Genomic DNA, 16,267 nt, shown 5'->3' with positions numbered 1-16,267 from the left:
TTCATAAATGCACATTTGGAGAAGATAGGCCTTTGTTTTTCAGTTTAAAATCAGAAGCTCAACAATATCTAAATACACGTTATAAGCTGTAAAATGCACACGACTGTAGTTGTAATTCGATATGCCATTTGAAGCTTTTGTTATATTTAAATATCTAGCAAGACCGCAAGCTTTTATGATATTTAAAGATAAAAAAGACCACAACCTCAGAGAAATGCCAAGTCAAATCCATTGAAATTGTAATTCAAAATATAAACAGCAATATTCATTTATAACTATTTAAACCTTTCAGTCTATTCTATTTTATTTCATTTCATTTTATTATGCAATTTACTATTTGGTTAAAAATAAGCCATTCATTTAATTTCTTTATTGATATTGATGCCATATTTGGCTGTCTGAAATATTTATATAGTTAAAGGAACTCAATTTCATAGGAAAAGTTTTTTTAATGATTCTGCACAATTTGTAGGACACTAATCAAAGAAGCAAATTTGTAATATTGAACATATAAACTCTTTGTACAAAAGATTAGTTGTTTTTACTACCCAAGATTCACAAGATTCTCTTTGGAACGTACTCAAATCGTGCTGGAGAACAATATTGAAAAATGTGTGAAGTCCATGCCACTCGAGTTAAGCAAAAAGGCATGTTATTTGTTATTTTCCGTGCTATTTTTAAACTCCTCACTTTGTTTCCGTTTATGCTAATATTCAGATTTTTTTTTAATAAAAAGCATTTTTACTAGTGTACTTTGAATATTTGAATAGGTCTGTATGCGAGACGTTATGTGACTTATGTAGGTGAAATCAAAAAACACGTACATCAAGTACTGGGGTATCAGCGCCCCCACATTTATTTGTAAGTTTTTTAAAAATGTAGTGCTTGTTTGTACATACAAATGTGCATTTATTAATTTATCTTCACAACAGTAAAATTATAAATAAAACAATTATAAACATATAAATAAATAAAAATGGGGCAATGGCACTGGAATTCTGGAATTCAACATTCAAACTTTGACAATAACATTCAGAGTTAGATTCAGACATACAAAGGGGTAAAAAAGGGGACAAAACCAAATACAAAGTCAAGTCTGGATATGGCACATGTGACAAGCTGCAAGCAGTAACATTTTAATTCATGTTGGTAGCTTCCTGGCAGCATGTGTGACAAGGAGATATTGATAACAGTGGAATCATCACTGTTGGCATATAATTTCTCCATGCATTTTGATCTTTTCATAAATCATAACTTAAGCACAATCTTTACTTTGTTCCAGTTCAGTTGTATAGTTGGTATAGTAGCAGAAGCGCACCAACACTTATATTTCTTTTATCGTATTACAATATAAATTCCTCTATATTATTTCTCTCAAAACACACACACTCGCACTAACATTCGCCTCTGCTGAGTAAACACATCTGAAAATCTCTCCTGATGGGAACAAAATCCCCTCAAATGTTCTGCTCATCGCACAAGACCGCATGGTAAGAAAGCATTCATGGATATAGTTCACAATGCAAAAAGGCTTAGCAGGGTGAAGCCACTCACAGTGTTTGGTACAAAAAAGCTTTTCTGTAGAGTTACAGCCTTCTATTATGTGAAACAGAGAGAGACCAGCTGCAAATAAAAGAGAACGGCTTTGGCATTGACATATTTCTAAGACATGGATGACAAGATTTGCATTCTATATGCATTAAGCATTAATAATATTATTTATGGTTATTAAATAACCATAAATAACAGCGTAATTCCTGCACTTCAGACCTGTCATCTCCTCATGCTCAATTGTGACTATGTGATACATAAATCACTTGGCAGTCAATAGAGAATCCTTCAGTCTCGAGGGATCTGATAATTGCCGGAAAGTTTAATTTCGGGCTGTAATCAGTTCTGAGAAAACAGGCAAGTTAAACTGGCAGCAGCAACAGTCAAAACTGTTGCGTAAAAGAGCAAAAAGCAAACAAAAGACTACATACACTTGACATAGTTTGTTCTGTACATGTAATACTGTAGTCATGCCATGAGTAGTCCTAATTTCTGAGAGACTGTGATAGCAAATTTTGCTACTGAGTCCGAAGGGAAAACCTGTTTAAAGGTGAATCAAAAGAAAACACACTTTGAACTTGAAAAGGACCACGGGCCATATCGTCTTTAAGAATGCTTTAAGGACCATTGTAAAGTGCTTGAAATGTTTTTGTTTAGTGTGCTCATGCATGAATGACTGCATTTGGTAAATGCTTCTCACACACAGTGTGTCTCTCATGTGCAGTCTTAAGGCAAACCTTGTAAGAACCACAGTGGTCCTCCTGTGCCTGTCGCATAGTCCGTAGGGACAGGAAACACAGGCGTAGCTTCCTGTAAGAAACAAGCAGCTCAGTAACGCAACAAATCCATTAGATCCAGGTAATACTGCGGGGGGTTAATAAAGTGACTCTTGATATCTCCAACAGTTTCAGGCTTGCTGATCTCAGAAGAGTGCTTTCAGAAGAAGCCCTTGGGTATTTTGAACCCTTTCTGCTTCATGCGTGGTAGAGTCAGACTCGGGGAGCTTTTCGAGCGGCAGGTTTTGGGGACACCGCGCTTCCTCAGCAAGAAGTCATAGTTGGCAGATGAGTTCATGGCGTAGAAAACGTTTCCATTATCTGGGATTCTCAGTTCTGTGGGGTGAAAAAAAGCTTTTAGTCAATGTGTGTTAGATTTGAGACTATTTAAATACTAACGCACCCCTAAAAGGTGACTAAACCTTTAGCAGATATACACATTTAAAACTACAGCCTTTCTTTTCCCTGGAAATAGGACAAAAATATGTACATCTAACTTTTTTGACCTCTTTTTGTCCAATAAAATGCTAGAATAAGAGCAGATATGCCCTTGCAATAGCAAATAGCAAATCATTTTGTGGCCGATAGCCATTTAAAACATTTAATTTTATGTAATTTTATATAAAATACATCTAAAATCTAAAATAAATAATTTTATAAATCATTTTAATCTTTAAATATAAAATCATTTTAAATATTTTATTTTAAATAATAAAAGTTAATCATTTTAATAACTACAAGTGAATTAAGAGCATCATAACATTATAAACTTGAAAAATTGACATTAATTTTGAGATTAAATTGTTGTTTTTAAAGATAACTTTAATCGTTAGATGATGGCTAAGGTAATTTAAATATAACAATAAGGATAGCAATAAACCCATATAAAAAACAAGCCCTTCGATATATCCCGCCTCAACTTCCTGTTTCAAATTTTTACCTTTATGCTTTGAGACCCTCTGAAATAGTTCATAATCTTCTGACTTGTCATTGTCCAGGTGGTGCTTGGCCATGGCTTTCCTAATGACACCAGGGGTTTTGTCCTGGCTAGTCACCTGAAAAACACGATCATCAAGATTCATTTTACTAATACATCCAAAACATTCCTTCATCACATATCTCCCGTAATGGGTCTCACTCACCAGGATGCTCTTGTACATGTTGCCGTTGTCTGTGTCGAGGCTGACTCTGATGATGCAGCAGTCGTTCACCTGCTGGTTGTACAGCGGCAGGGAGAGAGAGCAGTCAGAGACACCAGAGGCCGACCGTTTGTGGAAGTGGAAGGCCTGCCCAGTGGAGGTGGACACTGAGGATGAAGAAGAGGAAGAGGAAGAGGAGGTGGAGCTGCTGCAGCCAGACTCCAAACCCAAGCCTGATACAGAAGCCTCCAAAGATGAAGGGGTGGACGACTCCCAGAGCTGGAAAATATACAAATAAGTGAATACGTTTAAAGCTCATAAAAGCAAATATAAAAATGAAGTTTAAAAGATATAATATGCCCAACAAAGTGCAAATACCTTGGAAGAGGTATCGGACGCAAGCTCCCCTGTATCTGAGGTTGATGTAGAATGTTTCACAGTTGGTGTGGATGACTGGAGAAAGATTCAATAATCAGGTTAATACTTATTTAATTAATTAATTTTTTGTTTATAAAAAAAAAAAAAAGTTTTTAAGCGGCTGGTAAAAAATTCCATTCTATTTTGTCTAAATAAATAAAATAAAAAAGCACTAAAAAAAGTCCTTTTAAATTATGAATTCAGGTGATTTGAGGGATTATTATTATAATGTACAGTATGAATAACGGATATTCATTTTGAGATTTGCAATACATTACATTAAACACTGTTAATCAATTATTAGTGTTTCTAAATATGAACGTCTGAGTGTTAACTATAATATATGATTATTTTATTACTATATATTTTATGGCGACAAAGGTAATCTAAATGTAAAAAATGCAATTCGACATCTAACATCAGCCGATACCTATAAATTACAGATAAAAAATAATAATAATAATGATTGCTAATCGTTTTAGTACTGCTATTTCGTGCATCATTGCCAACAACTGCAGAATTTTCTATATCTAAATCTATATCTAAACAATGTTTGCTTAGCATATCATGGAGACTGAAAATAAACAATATGGCCTTACTCTCTGATTCCCTGATTCTGGGGAGTTGAGCAGACTGAGACTCATCTCGTCTGCCTCTGAGCCGCTGGATCCCACTGAGGTGAGGCTGAGGGAATCTGCTCCATCTTTGAAGCTGTCTTTGAACTGGCTTAAACGCGGTTGCTCAAAGCACTTTGAGTGTAATGTCCCTGCGCTGCTGTAACCCGACTCCTCGCTCATGCGTTTGATGATGCCCCCGTTCTTTTTGCACAATGACTCAGAAGGTGGCTCGATATCACAGGACATAGAGTAGCTGAAACAGAAAAGACACCATAGATATTCAATATATAAAATATCAAAGTTATTACTCCTATCATATATCATATAAAGGATCTCTCAGATCTTTTGTCTTCATATCCTTCATATTTTCTTTTTTGTTTCTCACCTCTCAGTCTCTGTAAGTTTCTCCACTCTCTTGAACCAGTCATTGAAGCGCTGGCTTCTGGTGAAGTTGTAATAATTGCATGTCAGCTGCAGCAACTTGATCTGAGCGATCACTTCAAATTCCTAAACAAAATAATGTACTTTATTTTAATACATTTCGTTTCATTATGAATTTATTTTAGTTATGCATGCATTTATGCAGTGTTGGTAAGTTACTCTAAACAAGTAATTCATTACTAGTTACTAATAACATCTTCAACAGTGTTAGTAATTAGTAATACTTTCTAAAATGACCAGTTGAACAATATAAGGATAGACACGAAACTACTCTTTTAAGAAAGTTACATAAAAAAAAACATTTTGATGTTAAATCCACTATTGTTTTATATATAATTGTTCTATAGTCTATACAGTATTTCATGCAATTACATCGGAAGCAACCAATTCAATTACTGAAAAATTAAGAGTAATCCCTTACTTTTTGAAGGGAACTAATGCTAATACTTACTAATGCATTACAGCCAACACTGCATGTATTTATTTTGTGTTTTTAAACAATCAATCTTTTTTAATAAAACCGTTCCTCTTTAAGACCCGTTAACACCGACAATGTTACGTATAACTAACTATATTAGTGACCACCAGATGATAACATCCTGCTGCTTTAAATCACCAAGATTGTGGATTCTGATTGGCTGTCAATGTTTTTATTATTCTTCAGCTGACAAAAATCATTCTGAAAGTAATTCCGACAATATCGTTCTTCTGTGTCGTTATTGTTATAGCTGTAGTGTGGACTTCCCTATTCTCAAAGAATTAGAATGATTTTTGAAACATTACTGTCATAATTATAATTATCGTCTTTGGCATGAATGGGCCTTTAGTCCAGCATTTATTGTGGATATAACAATGGCCTTTAGCTATGCCTTTATTTACAATATACTGCTTTTAAAAAGTTACTACACGTCTAAAATATTTTGGACATATATTTTAATAGAAAAAAATTATAGCAAATGTATCCTTAAGATATAAAAAGATAGAGTCCCTTGTATTAAAACAATAATATGTTATTCTATGGGTGAAGTTATAACACATTGTCTAGGTGTTTCACATCTTAGCTATTATTACATAATTAGTTAGCATGGCTGGAACATTGAATTGACTAATCAGCATCCAAGGATGGAATTATAAATTTTATAAAATATAATTTGTGTGCACAAAGACTCACCTTCCTTCTCTTCTCAAAGTTGATCAGCCCAACCTGAAATAAAAAACAAGAACAAAAAACAAATGAGTAAACAGAATATTTTTTAATTACAAAAATATTACAGAGCTCCATTTCTTCCACTGATCTCTGTTCCCCTCACCTCAAGCTGGTCTTTCATCGCAGTATCCAACATAACTAGGTCGGTCAGAAAAGTGCCAAGGTATGGAATAGTTCCTTGCACGACACCCTAAACAGCAGTGAGAAGAAGAGATACACTAAATAAATAAATAACATACCATTTCTATTCTATTCAGGTGACTCGTTTTAACCATAAGAGGGCGCTGTTGCTTAATAAATATACATTTCAACTGACAGTATGACATTTATACCTGTACATACCATGTCTCTTTGCTGCTGGTGTCTTCTCTGTGCTCCTTTGTGGTTAACCTCGATGATGGCAGACTTGGAGGTGCCCTCCTGTGAAGATATTAGTTTCGCATCATCATTTTGAGTTTCAAAAGGGAAAGCATTTGCATTGACGCAATATTAGCAAGCAGTATAACCCGAAGGCAGATAAGAATGTCAAAGTGGAATCCTAAGACTGCACTGCCACGATATACCATGACGCAGAATGGACGTGGAGTTTAACTGTATGGTGTTCTGAGATAGTGCTGGCCAACACCTTGGGGAAGCCCTTTGGTATTAAGGAGGGGTGTTTATCTGGCCATCCAAAAGGCCTATGACCTCATCCAAGGAATTCCCTCACAATGAACGGCAGCAACTGCTAGTTTCTCGGCCCCAGCACACATACCAAGGATGCTTTCCGATGTTCTGCTCTAGTTTGCTCTCTAATGTTGAACGTACGGAAAGGAAAGCTTTGGTCACGCTTGGTTTCTTTCGTCAGCTATTTGAAGTCAGCTATTTTCGAGGCAAGTTCCGAAAGTTAATTCTGCGGTGGAGATATCTAGATCAACATCAACACAACTCAAACTATTTTTAATCTCCACACAGCCTGAGTCACATCTGTGTGTCATGGAATGTCAGGTTGCCACAACAAGGTCTACTTTTGTCTTGTTGTTCAGTAAAACAACAAACATCCTTGGAACAAGATACAGTTACTTGAGAAGTACAACTGTGTAAGATAAAACATATTTTCAGAGAATGTTCATGAACATTCAGAATTTTATTTGATCACAAAATATAGTAAAAACTGTAAAATTTGTGAAATATAATTACAATTTAAAAGAACTGTTTTTTATTTTAATGTTTATAAAAATTTTATTTATTTACTCCAGTCTTCAGAGTCACATGATCCTTCAGAAATCCTTCTACTATAATTTCTGATACATTTTCTTCAGGACAGTATGTGATTATACATTTTCTTTCTGAGGACAAAATTAACTCTTTTCAAAGTTGCATAATGCTTTTAAGACTAATGGATTCTTTTCAAGATGTCCATCAAATGCAGAAGCATGCCCACTAGTGAAAAGTGCAAAAAAGGCTTTTGATGCCTCAGCAGGCCATAGAGAGAGCTGAGGGATGAGCCAGCAGGATGCATATATTGTGCAATTGAATATGGCTTTTCTGTTTACCCTGTGGCTGCTATAGAAACATGGTTTTACAGGCGCTGAAAGGACTAGTAAGATGACAGTCTGAAATAACCACATCCTGTCTTCCCCCAGCAACAGATACAGCAAACGTTGGTGGCATACAGTGCACTTATAGAAATTTGAAAAATGCTGGGTGAACATGTGACTGCTAACATAAGGTGACTAGATTTTTGAAAAGGAAACCGGGGACATTTCCAAGTTCAGTGGTCAAAATATCATTGAAATCTCAATTGTTATTATCCATAAAATAAAATAAAAATATTGTGGGTTGAGTTCCATATACTATCATTATAATTAAAAATAATTATGATGTTTGTGGGTCAAACGGGTTTTATATATAATTCACCAAATACCACACTATGAAAAATAGTAAATAGTAACCATTGCAAATAGAAAATGGATCAAAACAGTATTATATTATAACAAAATTATGATTTTACAAACTGAAACAAAACATTTTCTAATTCACAAACTGTGAATATATTTTATACAGTAATTACATTTTTTTTTTTATTCTTGTGCTTTTGGAAATGGATCTATACTATCCCGAATTAGACGTATTATTTTGGATTTTAGGCTAATTTTGAGCAAATATAATTGTCAAATGTGTAATACAATAAGGTTCCATTTGTTAACATTAATTAACTACATTAGTTAACATGAACTAACAATTAAACATTCTAATGTATTCATCTTAGTTAATATTTAAACATTTATTTAAAACTAGTAAATGACTAAAATCTATCTGTTCATATTAATGAACTGAACAAACATGAACTAATAAAACTAGTTGTAGATTTATTAACTAACATTAACAAAGATGAATAAACACTGTAAAATGTATTGCTCATTGTTAGTTAATGCATTAGCTAATGTTAACTAATAGGACTTTATTGTAAACTCTGAATGTATTCATATCTGGGTGTGCTACAGTAAGTTAAGATGCATGTGTGGGAATTACTGCATTGATTTGAGACAGCAGAAAGTACATGTGCAAAGACCCCTTCAACCACCACCTTTTTATTCACCTTAATGAGAAGCTCTCTGCTGAGGGAGTAATTATTGTCATCTGAGAAGATTTCAGACAGCTCTTGGAAAGTGCGATAGCTTTCCCTGTAAGCAGAAGAAAACAACTTGAGTCATAATCTGTTACATCTATGTGAAATCCAAACACTGTAATTAGCTAGCATGAAATCTCCTCTGCTCCTCCATCTCCAAATGCCCCACTATAAAACAAGCCTTTCATAAAGCTGTTTAAGCTGGTTCAGCTTTAACTAGAGGTCTGTATGACTGAACACACAAGAAGCTAGCACAAACTAGGCATGCTACTATTAATCAGTGGCTAATGCTAAAGTATTATCGTAAACTCTGGCTAATCATTGCTGACAGAAATCCTCTTACCGGGACACATCCTCCCAGGTCCTCCTCAGTCTATGGATGGCATTACTCTGCAAGGCGGACAGGATGGCTTTCAGAGAGGAGAAGCTCTTCAGGATACGACATTTCTGATGGCAAGATAAACAAACAGATGTTCATGAACTACTACAACACTTAAGGAATCATTTTATACAACATCAAGTCTTGCGTTCCTATAATAAAGCAAAACAATTGGCCCAAGCCCATGAAAAACAATGCTATGTTGATGTTCAGTTTTATCCGAAACGTGAATGTGGTAACATTTTATTAGGCTGATTGCTGAACGTATTACAGAAGTTGAGTGCCGTTAAATGTTTAATGCTATATCGCGTTTGAAAATAACCCACCACTTCCACTAAACCCTACCCTAAACCTAACCGATAGTCTTAACAAAAGCAAACATGATTTAAAAGCTAATTTGCTGAAGCAACAATGGTATGTTGGTTTGCTTCTACAAGTCTTTCAGCTCTTTTATCATGACACGTGCCTAAACGCTTCACATCGCAATACTGTCTTTACTATGTCAGAAAAGCCATACATATGGAGTTGGTTATGTGATAAAAAACGTCAAAGTGTATTGGTTTACAAATCATAGCATTATATAATTAGGTCATAACATTAGGTTATAACATTATATAATAACATGAGGTATCGTGCATGGAACTGGTCGAAAATAAGTCGTTATTGAACAATAATCTGACGTAATCATAATTTGTGTGAAAACGAATAAAAGTGGTTGTTGTTTTACTGCCACTAGTGTTCATTTCAGATGAAAACTGCATATAAACTGTATGTTTTTAGAGTTTTGCCAAAATTTTAATAGAGGTGTGTTTTCCCAAAGAGTCTGTTGACTCTGACAATATCACATGACAAACAACAGTGAAATCAGTGCCTCACCCTGGCCACTTCTATCCAGTGCTCAATGCGCTTCGCTCTTTGAAAGGGTCTGAGAGATCTGTTATCCAAGCAGGTGGCAATCACACAGTTGGTCACGCTGTTGAACTGAGAAACTGTGGCACGGATGGTGGGTGCCAGGTGCTCTTTGCCCTTCTTATCCCGCTGGGACCATATGCCACCCAAACAATGGTAGGGAACAACCCTCTTAAACAGCTCCTGTGAAAAACAATGAGTTCAGTCGCATTCACCAGTTTAATTTAATAAAAGTAAATCATTTTCTCAGGTTTAATTCTCTCAGCTGACCATAATGTTGTTTAAATGATTCAAATCTACCAAAACCTGCTGACTAGCATATAGTTTGTGCACAAACAGGCCCCATAAAGCAACATGGGGTTGAGCACCTTGTTCAAAGGTTGTGGTGCAGTTTCCCTACTCCTTTGCAACCAAATTAACCTCTATCCTTGTCACTACCAGATCAGTACTCAGACTTTCAAGAAATATTGACAACATTTTTATGTCTTACCGCATCCATGACTGTTAACTGCTCAGCAACTAGGGCAGGACTGAAGGACATGAAGTGTGAGGGAGAGAATTCATCCTCCAAGCTGCTCTCCTCTGGTGTGGCAAAGGGGCAGGTGCACAGATCACCTGCAAAGAATAAGTGAAGTTGTCACAGTCTGTTTGAAAGACCATTTTTCAGTTGTTCAAAGATTCAATCATTTAGTGACATTGTACCTTCAAGCTCAACCTCTGACTGTTGCCGATGCTGGAAGTGTTCCAGCAGGTTATGGGCTCGTCTCTCCAGGTCTGATCCAGGGAAGTTGAGTTTCAAGTAGGATATGAGGCTCTGCAGGCATCCATGGTCCGGAGGGCTCCAGAAATCCTCTGAATACTGATCCAACCATGCACCCAGGATAGATGAGACAGTACTGTTGTGCACATAAATTTACATATGCACCCATATTAAAATTCTGGGCAATACAGATAAGCCAATTACATTACTTTCATGTAATGACAGATAACGGATAAATATAGACTGATAACAGATAGTAAAACTTTTAACAGCAGCTTCGGTAAATTACTTGGGTTCAGTTGAACAACATTAACCCCTGGTTTCACAGACAAGGCTTAAGCTTAGTCCCAGACTAAAATGCATGTTTGAGCTGTTTTAACTAAAAGTAACTTGCACTGACATTAAAATATGTCACTGCCATTGTTTTGTCTCAAGATGCAGCACACCAGTAATGTTTTTTTTTCTAAGGTATTTTTATAAAAACTACTTAAATGTCCTAACTAAGGCCTAATCCTGGTTTACTCTAAGCCCTGTCTGTGAAACCGGGCCAAAGACTTACTTTTTAAGTTCTGTGTGGTCCTCTGAGGAGAGTTTTGGCTTGCCTGAGACCGGCTGATCATGCAGCTTGGCATACCTAAAATAGATAAGAATTTATATAATATTGTAGCTTATGATTTAATATTTCCAAAAGCACTAGCGGTTGATGACTCGGTTACCTGTTAAGCAGCAGGTCCAGCACTTGTTTGGTGGTGGCGAAAGCTCGGTATGTGCAGAGGAAAATAGTGACATATGTATAGTCCTTTCCTTTGAAAGCCGAAACCATGTACTCCACCAGTTTCTCCAGTGTGCCAGCCTTGATGGTCCGACCCTTGCAGGTCTCGTACAGGCTGAGGGCGGAGTCTGTCTCCACGCCCAGCCATCGCTGACCCTTACTTGCCGTTTGGTGGAGTTGCACCTTTCGGAGCGTGATGGTGTAGATGGCTCCGTCCTCTACCTCCTCTCCGATCTCCTGAACTGAGCTCTACAGATAAAGAGGGAAGAAGGATTGAATATTCTGGTCCTTATATTCCCATCAGACATTCTTCTATTTTATATATATAAATATATCTTCTATTTGCATATATTTTAAAATGCAATTTATTCCTGTGAGGACAAAGCTGAATTTTCAGCATCATTACTCTCGTCTTCAGTGTCACATGATGTTGAATTTCTTATTATTATCATTGTTGAACACAGTTGTGCTGCTTAATATTTTTGTAGAAACCATGATACATTTATTTGATGATTCTTTTGCTGAAAACCCCAAACTTTTGAATACTGGTGTACATAACCAGTTATATACATTTAAGGAACAATTATTACAAAACTACTTCCAAAATAAATAATGAAATTGATTTGAGTTGAAATTATTTGATTATGTGATCAGAAGAAAAAAAACTGCACTTGCACGTTGTAGAAAATATACAATTAATATACAGTCAAATATACAGTATTTCAGTCATTTTGCAAAACTTCAGAATGTGGTTAACCAATCAGACACAAGTATTCCAGAGAATCATGTAATAAGTCGTTACAAAGGTGCATTCTTACATTCAGTTTTACACAGAGAGTCTATAATAGCACCGCAAGGGCTTTAAGGGTGAGCCTGGGATTACTGCTCATTGAATTACTAATCCACACACAGACAGCCTTAACACCAAGTGTACAAGACCAAGAGTGTGGCTGTTTATCAGCCACAGTCACATGGCTACCCCAGCCCTTAACTCCACATCTTAAATGTGCACAAAGCAGTTAAGTTTCTCTGGGCGATACGACATCTCTGACTTTAGACTGACATGGATGAAACGTGGACTGAAACGTTTTTGTGTCATTGCAAGAATGTTCCACCTATGATTGATTTATTTAGCAACAACAAGTCTAAAACTTTCATATATGTCTAAATTCTCTCTTCAACCAACAAAGTTTTTTTAACCAACAAAATTATTATAAAAATATGTCTAAGAATATAACTGCATGGTTTCATTCAATAGGTATCTACATAATGCTAAATTGAGAAAGCCTGCAGCCAGTAATTTAAAAAAGGCTACTAACTCAAGTACTGTACCTGACGTCATTATGGAAAGTAAGAGGGAACTCCCAGGGAACTTAGGAAAGTGACCATGAGCTTTGCCTTAGGCAAAGAGCCAATCGTGTAAGGGTGTATCCTGAGTAAGTGTGGGTGTGAGTCAGTGCATGGTCATTGGGACAGCTTTACAGGAGATTGGTTAAACAGATAACCCAACCAGCTCTCTGCTCAGGAGTAGCTATGGCAACAGACACACAAACACGCACGCCACAACATAACGGTTTCTTTCAAATATTGTTGCTGTGATATTTTGGAAGTGCATCAATGGGCAAAAACGGGAACCAAGTTTCTTTCACTTTCCAGCTGAAATGTTGCACAAACCTGTAAAACACATGTTCAATGTCTGTATGCGACACACTTTCCCTCTGATGATCCCAATCATGGTGATGGAGAGCTCATATTATATAATAAATATAATATAATATAATATAATATAATATAATATAATATAATATAATATAATATAATATAATATAATATAATATAATATAATATAATATAATATAATATTAATATAATATAATATAATATTAATATAATATAATATAATATAATATAATATAATATAATATAATATATTATATATATTATATCCATTCAGGGCTATAGGCATAGAGAAACCTTATAAATAGGAACTTGGTGAGCGTAAGTAAAGAAGTAAAGAAAAAGGGGGATGTACACCACTTCCCCAAACAATAAAACAAAACCAAAGTTAATCTACGCACATTCTGGGAAGCCCCTCTGACTCAGGTTGAAAGTAGTGGGCAGTAGCAGGATCGGCCACAGAGACCTGAACACAAAAAGGCCTGACACAACACAAGAGCACTGTAAGGGACCCTCTTTGACATCTGACATTTGAAAACAGAAACAGCACCTACACTCATCTGTACTTTCAAAGGGAAAATCCAGCTCACAACTACAGAACGCCAGGGAAAGCAAAACAAAATGTTTGTATGGTGAAAGAATATTGTTTAGCACTAATCACAGGCTTGCTTTTTACATTTATGTTAAGGTATAAGGCGATCAAAACCACAAAAAGCCCAGACTATGACAGAATGCATTCAACTCTGCTACACATTGTGAACCCCTTGACTGCCTCTGAGTCTGATCCACTAAAGCCACAGGGTTTCCTGTAAAAAGACAAAGAGTGCTGAAAAGTTACTACGTAACGTAACAGCTTCCTTGACAGATGCATCCTTCACAAACAATTCTTAGAACACAAAAAAACAATGCAGAATTCCTGCTGTCAAAATCAGGGAGGAGTTAAAAGATGTTTGAGGACAAGCCCTATTACGTGTCCTTTTTAAACATATTAACATTACAAAACAAATCAAGAAAAACAAGATATGTTAAAAATAGACTATAATATCAACATGCCATGGTTTTGCATTCAAAAACATTGATTTAATTTTTAATACACATTTTAAAAGTTAAAAGTAGTTTTAAAAGCGCATATTTTCGAATGCAAAACTACCTTTTGAACATAGGAAAGTGTTGAGTGAATGCACTGCTCATGCGGTGAAATGCTGAAAAACACTAGCTGCGGTTCCATTACCCTTCAAATTGTACAAATTGAAATTGCGAATTGAATTGCGCCCAATGGAAACATGTCAATTTTAGCAAAAACTAACATACTGTATCGCAAAAAAAGTGTTTACGCTCGCATGAGGTGGTTTTTCAGGCAATTCGAAAAAGGAATATTTCGCAAAACTGCAATGGAAACAGTTTTTCGAATTTACAGGTCACCTGGCGTAGATGCTGTGGTATGTTTGGACAGAAGACGAGACAAAGTTCTTTAATAAACTCAGAATTACAATAATACTGGATTCTAAACAGCAAAGAAATGCCACAATTTATCAAGACCTCGAAGCATTTAGGAGGAGAAACACCCAGAAACACCTCACACGTGGCCGCTCACAAGTATAAAGCACTTTCTTGCCATTAATGCTTGGAATATACGCCTGTGTCTCCTTCAAATAAACAAATGGCTAGTGCGGTGGCTGCGATATATGTAAATCTACAACATCCGTCGCCATGATTTTTGGACTGACTTATTGCGAGTGGAAAAAATTACGTTTAGTCGCATAATGCCATCATTTTGCAATAGTGTTTTATCGACATTTAGAAAATATTTCAGAAGTTTTGCGCAAATCTGTAATGAAAACCCGGCTACTGAGACCTTTTGCAATGGACAAAGACCGTCTGATGTCTGATGTGTTTACAGCAGAAAAAATAGTGCATCTGAAATGCAAGAACACATCCTATATGAACAGCCTTGCAGCTGTAAAAACATACAGAGAGAAAGTAAACGAATGAGGTCCGATGAAAGGAATTTGAAGCAGCAGTGATCAATCTGCTTTCGCTCTGCGTCAAGTGTCCTCCTGTTGATCCTTAATAAGCCTGACTTCAAAAGGCTAACATTCATTCATATTCTCCATGATGTGTCATAACATTGTCTAAATACCTAAGCATGTTTGCTTTTATTGCCTTGGCTGCGTATGACGCATAGCTGTGAAAAATATTGTCTCTGAGAATGATTTTATTTTTGAAATATGATATTTATAAATGCCCTAAACAGATCACTGCTTAAGCCACTGTAAGCTGTGATCAAATCTCTTTTCTGTTAGTAATGGCCAGGAGCAAAACAATGCTTATTTGTGTCATGAGATGGATTTGGGTTACGTTTCATATGTTCTCTCGAGATTCACGGACCTGTACGATTATTAACCTAGAGAGAGATGGGATATGTCAAGCGAAGCTGCAGTGTGTGTATTTTGGCATTGCTCAGTAAGTTTTTCAGAGTAAATGGCCAGATTCACTGCTGCAAACATCTACAGTGGAAAAAAGGCTCAAAAACTCTGATTTCTCTTCTTATTCACCAGATTTTGGAAGTTTCCACACTGTTCTTTTTTTTCTATCATCCACTGCCTTCTTTTGACTTCTAACCAGGGTTAGTGTTCAAAGTATGAGAGTGACACAAATTAAATGACAGTCGGCATAAAAAGTGCCTAGATTTCTCCATTAACTACACTACTGTTTAAAAGTTTGGGGTCAGTAAGAATTTTTTTTTTTTTTTTAAATCAATACTTTTATTTAGCAAGGATGAAGTGACTGTAAAGACATTGTTACCATTTTTGTAACCATTTTACATTTCTGACTTTTGCATTGTTTGCATTGTTCTATTTCAAATGAATGCTGTTCATTAGAACTTTCTATTCATCAAAGAATCCTGAAAATATGAATCACGATTTCCACAAATAGCAGCACGATTGTTTAAGATTGCTAAATGTTTCTCAAGCACCAAATTAGAATGATTTCTGAAGGATCATGTGAAG

At 35.9% G+C, this 16,267-nt stretch overlaps 1 protein-coding gene across 3 annotated transcripts in view; it reads right to left on the bottom strand.

Annotated features, from left to right (window-relative positions):
• Positions 1 to 825: 825 nt before the first annotated feature.
• LOC307132763 (ral guanine nucleotide dissociation stimulator) overlaps positions 826 to 16,267 on the bottom strand; it is a 30,041-nt gene continuing 14,599 nt past the window's right edge. For all 3 annotated transcript variants that reach the window (XM_079827303.1, XM_079827302.1, XM_079827301.1), the window contains exons 2-17: positions 11,524 to 11,828; positions 11,367 to 11,441; positions 10,750 to 10,943; positions 10,538 to 10,662; positions 10,015 to 10,230; positions 9,103 to 9,206; positions 8,730 to 8,814; positions 6,491 to 6,568; positions 6,252 to 6,338; positions 6,113 to 6,145; positions 4,886 to 5,007; positions 4,483 to 4,753; positions 3,845 to 3,919; positions 3,470 to 3,745; positions 3,268 to 3,382; positions 826 to 2,663 (exon numbers count right to left, since the gene is read on the bottom strand). In XM_079827303.1, the coding sequence (XP_079683429.1) occupies positions 2,488 to 2,663; positions 3,268 to 3,382; positions 3,470 to 3,745; positions 3,845 to 3,919; positions 4,483 to 4,753; positions 4,886 to 5,007; positions 6,113 to 6,145; positions 6,252 to 6,338; positions 6,491 to 6,568; positions 8,730 to 8,814; positions 9,103 to 9,206; positions 10,015 to 10,230; positions 10,538 to 10,662; positions 10,750 to 10,943; positions 11,367 to 11,441; positions 11,524 to 11,828 (2,337 nt within the window). In that variant the 3' untranslated portion in view covers positions 826 to 2,487. The remainder of the gene's footprint in view (positions 2,664 to 3,267; positions 3,383 to 3,469; positions 3,746 to 3,844; positions 3,920 to 4,482; positions 4,754 to 4,885; positions 5,008 to 6,112; positions 6,146 to 6,251; positions 6,339 to 6,490; positions 6,569 to 8,729; positions 8,815 to 9,102; positions 9,207 to 10,014; positions 10,231 to 10,537; positions 10,663 to 10,749; positions 10,944 to 11,366; positions 11,442 to 11,523; positions 11,829 to 16,267) is intronic.

Source organism: Gobio gobio (assembly GCF_949357685.1).
Source record: "Gobio gobio genome assembly, chromosome: 10".
NCBI classification, from domain to species: domain Eukaryota; kingdom Metazoa; phylum Chordata; class Actinopteri; order Cypriniformes; family Gobionidae; genus Gobio; species Gobio gobio.
This window is presented reverse-complemented; position numbering and strand designations above follow the sequence as displayed.